General features: G+C 39.9%; 1 protein-coding gene across 3 annotated transcripts in view; it reads left to right on the top strand.

The window, feature by feature from the left end:
• Nucleotides 1-6,021, top strand: part of CMC1 (C-X9-C motif containing 1) — a 45,943-nt gene extending 39,922 nt beyond the window's left edge. The window contains exons 3-5 of one of the 3 annotated variants that reach the window (XR_006018706.1): nt 684-774; nt 2,095-2,978; nt 3,398-6,021. Coding sequence is in view for 1 of the 3 variants with exons in the window: in XM_042044377.1 (XP_041900311.1) it covers nt 684-774; nt 2,095-2,209 (206 nt within the window). In the remaining 2 variants the exon portion in view is untranslated. Of the gene's footprint in view, nt 1-683; nt 775-2,094 lie in introns of all 3 variants that reach the window. The other 2 variants (XR_006018705.1, XM_042044377.1) reach the window with 2 other exon arrangements.
• The last annotated feature ends 2,387 nt before the right edge of the window (nt 6,022-8,408 follow it).

Here is an 8,408-nt window from a genome sequence, read left to right as displayed (position 1 = left end):
TCTCTCTCTTTCTCTCTCTTTCTCTCTCTTTCTCTCTCTTTCTCTCTTTTCCATCTGCTAAATGTAGCTGATTACCTCTTAGCAGACCTCTTAGAAGAGTTTGAAATCTCCTGATAGAAATAACAGCCAATTCTTATCTAGGGTTATTATTCAGTGAAACATCTGTACAGGGTGCTGGTAACAATGAGGCATAATTTTAGTTACGCCCAGATAAATGCCATGTCCTTAGCCATGATTTTGCTGTTCTGTTTTAGTATCTTACTGACTTGTTTTGAAGTCTTGAAATCCTTAAAACAGTCCAGGTACTTTCACTTCATTAAGCAACTTCATTGTTCTTAAATGCCAGAGATCATGATCCCAGAAATGTACATGATAGCCCCAAGTAGAGCATGTGAAAAGCAGGCACAAGAGTCATGGATTTGCTGCAAGAATAACTTCAGAAATGGTATTAGCAACAGCAGTATGTGTGTGAATGTGTTACATGATGAGGGGAGAATCCCAATTAAAGTGCTGTTGCTATACAAGTGACAAAGACCTTGCAAACAGCATGAGAATCTAGGCCAACTATGGTTATATTAATAATAAATCAGATCTGGTCTGATACCTCCTACACATTGGGTTTTTTCACCTATTGTCATTTTTCTAACTTCAATTTAGTTTGTGTGGGCTTTTTTTTTCCCCAGCATTTACTAAATGCTGTCAAGAAACTGGTCTTCTGATGGTGGTGAAGTGTCGGCAGGAGAACACAGCACTGAAGGACTGTCTGGTTGGCCAGTAAGTCACTCATGAGTTTTTGCTGGGTTTTTGTGCATGGCCTATGCTAATCTAGAAATGTTAACTATTCTGGAAAGGGTTGTGTAGGGTTATGGACTTGGATGTATTTTCTGAAAATGGTATCTTTGCTTTATTAAAACCGTGCTGGTCAGGACCCTAACTGACAAGATTTTATTTACCATATAGCTACAGAGACTCTCTTCTTGATTCACCTGGTGACAGATTTCAGCCCAGAGGACCTGTAGCCCTTTATTTGCTCTGGTGCATCACAGATGTGGGGATAGGGGTACGCAGTGAAGTTCCTTCATAATCTGTTAGTGAGACAGGACAAGTTTGTTTTCATTTTGCTTCTGATTTTTAAGACTTAAGTCTGTCTTGAAAGTGTCCTGTTGTTGTGAACAGCAGTAGTTGTAGCAGTGGGAAATTGTTAGATGTAAGAGAGATCAACTCAATGCCATGGTGGATTGAAACATCTCTTTTGGAAGTTGTAATTTACCCCAGTGCCATTAGGCTGAAGTGTTAGATTCCTGAATTTGCCAGGGTGAAGGGTGGGGATTTTTTGAGTTTGACTGGGGAAAAAGGAGGTTGGTTTGATTTTTGGTGTGTCCTGCTCCCTTAAACCAGCAATTAAGATTAAAAATAAATGCCTTTTAACTACTGACAGTTATTCTCAAGTATTTAGGAACTGATGAAAAAACATGTGCAGCCAGGCAAGAATTCAGGCCTAACTGCAGTCAGAACTTGCTGGAGTTACTCAGTTCTATTTGTCTGTACCGTCACCTTAAAAAAAAAAAACAAAAAACAAACAAAACAAAATGCTTCTGACAGAAAAGGTTTATAGTGTTTGAATAGTTATATTTTAAAAAAATATGGGAGAAATGAATTTAATGTAATGATCAAGGACCTATATATCAACTGTTCAAGACATAACACTTGAACCTATTCCCAGTAGTTACTTGGGTGCATAAAAAAAAAGTCAACTTCAGCAGCTTCCCATGATGAGGAGGGTAACTGCAAATGAATTCTTCAGCTGAACTTAAATACCTAATGTCTTTCCCTTTTTCTGCCTTTCCCCTTGATGGCTTCACTCCAGAGGCTTGAAAAGGATTATGCTTCAAGAGAGAACAGTATAATGACAGAGTACTTAGAGTTTACAAAGACAACTTTAACACTTAGGTACTTCATAAAAAAAAGTATTTTTCTGTTAAAGTCAGGCAAGTTTTCTTTGGGTGTGAAAAGAAGGTCAGTTATGAGTGGTACTCATGCAATATCTGTTCCATATTCCAAGAGAAAAACAACATATATTCTTTTGTCTTGTAGCTATTCTGATCCGTCATTCTATGAAGAATGCAAAGCAGAATATTTGAAGCAAAGAGAAGAATACAGAGCAACTGGAATTAAGAAGAAAAGACAGAAGCTTAATCCAAATGTATAATTAAAACTTAAAATGAACTTTTCAAATTTCATATGCAACTTGGATTTCACTTGATTTAAACAGACTTAAATCATCTGTACCCTTCTGTGTGGAGTTTAACTGAAATACACAAGATGAATGGAGAATAAAATAACATCTGAAATTAAGAATTAATTTTAAATTTTTTTGTAGTTGAAGATCTAGAGCGTGCTGTCACAGTTTGCAAGAGAAGTTGCAAAGGTGTGTTCCTCTATCTGGACTTGCGATTTTATTACCAGTGTACAATTTGGAGTTTACGATTCCAGAATGTCCATTTGGAGTTTAAAGCTTCTATCTAGTTACGTGAGCCAGGCTACATAAAAAACTTAAGGGTGAATAATTTAGATTGTATTAACTGATCACAGATTGGGTATACATTAAAGTTGGTCTCTTAGTCATCACCTGAAGCTGACTGTGTATGAAGATGCACTTGCTAGAAGAGGAGGGTGGCAAATGCAGAAGAGCTGCTCAGACTGGTGTGAATTACTCTCTTCATCAAAATGGTGTCGGATGAGAGCCTGGTAGTACTTGTGCCTGCACTGTGACACATTTTTAAGTCTACACTGTGACTCACTTTTAAGTCTACGCTGTCAGAAGGGATGGATGCCGTATGCTTGTGCACGGCCCGATTGACCATTTCAGCTCTAGATGAGGTAGTAATCTCATCCAGGCCTTCCTTGAGAACAGGGAATAAGATGCCATGCTTCAGGAGTGAGCAGTGACCACACTTGCAAAGTTATTCCAGGCAGAGGTGAGTAAACAACTAAACCAGGCACCTAAGATGCAGAACTCTGTAAACCAGAACTAAAATGCACTTAGTTCTCTTGCAGGAACTAAGTGTAAAGCAAGTGCCTAATTTAAAAAGAGCACATAAAGGATCTTTTTGTGTACTGATACTTGAAGCTGCTTAATTATAGAACTCTCAAATGCTTAAATGTCTTCACTAGAGCTACTAATATAAAGTTTTACAAACTATCTTGGAATATCCTCCAAGCATTCTGAAATAAAAATAAATTCTTTACAAGGAAAGGCTGCACTTAAAACTTGGTAACTTTAATGCCCTGATTAAAGAAAAAAACAATTTGAGGAAGGAATGGGATTTGATACTGTTCCATTAGAAGAGGCAACATTGTACTTGTTTATTTTAATACTGTTTCACCACACACACAGTATTCTTCTGAAGCTATTCAAGAAGGAAACTCAGACTGACGCATATATATAGAGGATTTCATGCTGCAGGTTAGTCATTGCCCTTTATTCTGTGCCTTTTACTGAGTAATCATTAATAAGGTTGCTTCTGCAGATTGGGTGGAGGACTGGGGAACACTTGCAAATGGGAAAGATGTGTAGCATTCTGCCTTGTTAGGCAAACTTAAGTGGCACTCAGCTCTAACCTTGAAATAGCTTATGTGGAACAGAGTCCTACACATGTTCTTGGCTTCTTAGCTCAAGCATTTTGGAAAAGAAAAATATTACCAATGAATCGTTTTGCTGTATGTATTTTTAAAAGGAGGAAATTTGAGGTAAAGGGTGAAATGTGTGACTGTTCTGTTATCCGACTATGAAAATCTGCTGTATTTTCAACCTCTGGAAAGGCAGCCTGGGTGTTTGTTAAGTGTTGGCAAAAGCCCTGCCGCAGAGGATTGGCGTGGGAGTGAGCATTCTCTTAGGGGCACTGCTGGGTGCTGCCAGTGGTGTGTGCCTGCACTGAGAGCTCACCTGGGTCATACTCAGCTATGACTCAGGTCTGAGTCAGACAACAGCACCAGCAGAAATTGTGTGCAGCAGGTGAGGGGGACCCCCAGTGCAGTGACCAGGATTGCAGGGGAGGAATGAATGCGTGGAATGGAAAAAAGCCCAGGTGAACCTGCAGGTATTGCTCCCCACCCTTTGATACAGGCTGTATGTGAACAACAGCCACAACTCACATCTGCACTGATCTGCACACCTGAAATTCCATGAACTGGATGGTGCTGTCAGCCATTTATTTCTCTTTTCCTACATCTGGATTATTGCAGCTCCTCTGTTTGCCCTAGGATGCACTCAGAGCAGGGATTGGCCCTTGGATCAGGCATCAGCTTCCTCTGTAATATACCCCTAGCCTTAATGTGATGTTCCCTAGTTTTGAATTCTTGGTTTCACACCTTTCATTTTGTTAGTATGTTGTGCATATCCTGTACTTGCATTTACATCTTTTATTTAAAGTTTAAATGAAAGAATGAATACCATGACATGACAAACTCATACCACTGAATTACTTTCGGTTTTGGTTTTGTCTCAGCTGCAAACTCTCCTTCCTACTCAGGTTAACTGGAGGCAGCCCTAGATTCTAAGCAATGTAAGGAAACACCAGTACTATTGGCAAAGTCTTCAGCTGTACTGCAGCAGGGAACTGGAAGTTGAGTATTTCTTAAAAACCACTTTTGTTTTGTCAGAAGTTACTTGTGACTGATGAGAGGGTACAACTGTGGAAGCCTGGCTTGTCTTAACCCCCTCATCCCCTCCACCTCCCAACTATACAAAACGTGGTAACTGCCTGTACTTACAGAGAGCAGCCAGCTCTTGGCGATGAGGCAGGGAGCTGTACAGATGTGCAGTACTTCATCTGGCCATCTCCTGCTAAGGGATTGCAACTCTAATTAATGGTCCCTAGATACTTTTCTTTTTTGGTAATTTTGAAATAAATTATTCTTACACATTATTATTATTCTGCATAGGAGTAAACAATTAGGAATAATTATGAATTATTCTACGTGTGTCTCCAGTGTTTTCAAGGTAATTTATCTATATAGAAAGGTGGCAGAAGTGTACAGGCAGGAACAGCCAAAGTCTGAAGCATGGCAATATCCCTCACCCATCATAGTTAATATTTGAGTAAAAGCATCTGACGTTTTCTAACATGACCTTCTAAAAAATGAAGGTGGCATTACCAAGTGTTTACCAGCCCAGTTTTAAGCCTGCCTGTTACAGCTTGTGCAGCTTCTGTAAAGTTGCAGGGCTTTCACTATGGCTGTATGATGATCCTGCACCCCTTGCTTGCCCCTTGTAATGGCAACCATGTGCTCAGCCAGCTTCAAACCCTCCCCTGGCAAGGCGCTGATCATTGCCATTGATGGAGTAAGGCCTTAAAGGTCAAAGGCTGAACACCCTTGCACAGCATCTGTCGCTGTTCCTGCAGCACAGGGCCTATCTGTCCTCTTCAGAATACTTGGCAAGCACCCAAGACACTCCCCATTTTTTACTGGAGGCTGCACTCTCTTGGTGTATTAAAGGTCTCTCCAAACTGCTGAGGGAAGCACGCTACACATAGAAGACCTGAGAGGAAGGAGGGAGAAGGTGCCATATACTTCCTTAAAAGTTTGCCTTCACAGAGTGAAACGCAAACTCAGAAGGAAGATGAGGGGCAGTTTGTAAGGCACAGGGTTTTCAAAGGGGAGTGGAACAGCCGACCACTGCAGTCTGAGATATCACCCAGAGATTAACCTGCAAGCCAGAAACCCATTCTGCTCCACATTTAGTACAGCCATACTCCTCCTCAGGTAATTCCTGCAGGTAATTCCTGTGGCCTGTTTAGTCTGCTGATCAAAAAATGGTCAAATACATTTGGAATGTAAGTGTTCCCCCTAAATAAAATTCGGTTCAGTAACAGTAAACATCTGGGAGTTTCTTGCATGCTTCTCCGTAGATCAACCAACCATACTAAAACATGATGATCTTACCACTTTAATTACTGTATCTTAATGTTTGACTTGCCCTCTTCCATCTTAAAATACAATTAAATTCATTTTGCTGGACACTGATCTCGCAGGATGGTTTTTCTTTTAATGGTTCAACTGCAACTCAGTTAAAGTCAGCATTTACTGCTGATCATAAAAAAATAAAATGCTTTCCTACACTGTCTTGTGTTCATACAATTGCACATAGTAACATTGCTCTCCCTGAAGAAAGGGGCAAAAGTCTGACTTCTCAAGACCTCAAAAAATAATCCAAAAAACATTTCAAACCCCCACATGCCCTTTTTTATACTCAAACTACATAAAAAATCAGGGAAATACCTTACACCTCTGCAACCACTGTTCTTCACAGGGCCTGTCTGCAGATCAGAAGACAACACAGGTGTCAGTCAGGTACCAGAGCTCTTCACTCTTCCCTTACCAGGCCACAGCATCATTAAAGCTACAGGTGTCTCAGCACAGGAGTGTCAAAGTCTGCTGCAAGTTGGTTTTGGAAGAAAATTCAGTCTGTTTTATCCCACTAGTACAGTGTTCATGTGCTATGTACATGGCCCTGTGTTTTGTTACTTGGAGCAGGTATTGTTTTACTGTAACTCCACCATATGGTGCTCTTGTCTTTTTCCAGCTGTAAAAATTGGACAGTGCATCACAGCTAATTTGGGGCTTTGCTTTCTTCAATATGGCTAGTCCTCATGTGAGGAAAACTGATCAATTGTACACCACAAAACTGGCAGGGAAACTTTAAACGATCAGATTATAAAAATATTTAAAATTAACCAAACAGAGCAAGTTTACATATAAGTTATTAGACGGTTCATCCAACTCACCAAATACCTAAATACATATTCATCAGGTCAGGTGCCATATGCTCATTTAAATGTGCAGAGCAACAACCTCCTCCTGCTCCAAAAGCTGGCTTTCATTTCTGTTAAATGGAGTTAGTGCTTTCCTAAATTAAAAAATTCAGGAAATAGTGGGCTGGGGGAGGTTTTAAAATGTTCAATGTTTGCATTCAAGTTAAAATCTTCTTGGGGTCATTTAACATAATTATTTGAGAACTTTGGTCCTTACTATATGCAATTTTACAGTTTTATGTAACACATGCACACAAACACCAGAACCCTGTTACTACAGCTACTTCTGCATGTAATTTGCTGTCACTTTGATGAAAAGATTTCACTTCTGAAAATGGAAAAAGCACTGTAAGCCACTAGTGGCATGGATTTAAATGACTTTCCCATCTTCAGTCAAAATCTGATTGTAAGCTTCGGACCAACAGATGCTTCACCAGCCAGCGAGCTCCCAAGTGACTCCAAATCTGGAGAGTTCCTTTTCAAATGTTACAGCTTGGACATGGCAGTGAGTGATTGGATTGGAAATGCTGCCTGCAGCAAGCTCTCCAACATCAGTCCCTCTTCTCCCCAGTTAGCTGCAGTGCTCCTGAAGTCCCTCAGCAGACACTGCTGCTCCCTTCTCCAGCACGGGAAGAAGCACAGAATATAAACCAAGGGTCAAATGCAAAACCTGGAAATTCTCAGGCTCTATACAGAAAAGCTTAATTTTAATTTTGCACAGGACAGGCTGACTGGGAACCTTTTGACACAAGTAGTCAAAGCACCACAGCTTAAGGTAACTAAAGCCTTCAGGTTTCAACATCCAGGAGGATACTTTTCCCAGAATATGCTGAAGCAGGCTACAGCACATGGCTGATTTTTTTCCTTGAATCAAAGTGGATGAACCTCAAATCTAATTGCTTGTATTTGGAATAACATTTATACACAATAAAGGAATTAAAACTTCAGTAAAAAATTTTGTGCCAAATACGGAAAGGAGATTTGTTAGTGAAGCCAATTTCAAACAAAAATAAATTTATTTAATATCTTACACAGTAGAATTCCTTCATTGCACAAATCATGTTAATGCCTGTTGGATATTACATTCCTTAATAAAAAACCTCTGTAATGTTGAGGTGGGGAACCCCAAAAGTAAGCTACATTAGAACTAGGTACCATATAGCTTATGCAGCCACATGAAATGTTTTCTTTGTTATTACATAGGTAGTTGGTTCTATCAGCTAACACCTAGTGACTTGGATTTGTTTTATGCATATTGGATTTTGTTCTATTACTTTCCAAGAGATTGTACTCCCCTGAGTCAGCTGTGTTCATTGGTCAGAAAAAATTCCAGGATCTGACACCATTTCCATTAATCACAGACAAGCCAGTATACGTGAGCAAGATAATAGAAAGATAAAAACAATATCTGGTGAATGGGAAACATTATTTATGTATGCTGTTTGTACTATAGGAGAAGATACCTGGAAGGCATTTTTTTGCCTTTGATAGACAAAGCGAAAGATGGGCTCTGTCTGAAGTACTTACTGTGCAGGGAAGAGTGTCTGGAACCACACAGGTCACGTAGCACCCTTGTAACACTTCTACAGCCCA

The sequence above is a fragment of the Corvus kubaryi genome, unplaced genomic scaffold (genome assembly GCF_017639235.1).
Source record: "Corvus kubaryi isolate FWS band 111438036 unplaced genomic scaffold, C.kubaryi_AGA036_p1.0 37398, whole genome shotgun sequence".
Classification (NCBI taxonomy): domain Eukaryota; kingdom Metazoa; phylum Chordata; class Aves; order Passeriformes; family Corvidae; genus Corvus; species Corvus kubaryi.
The sequence above is the reverse complement of the archived record's forward strand: the minus strand, read 5'-3'. Positions and strand labels throughout refer to the sequence as shown.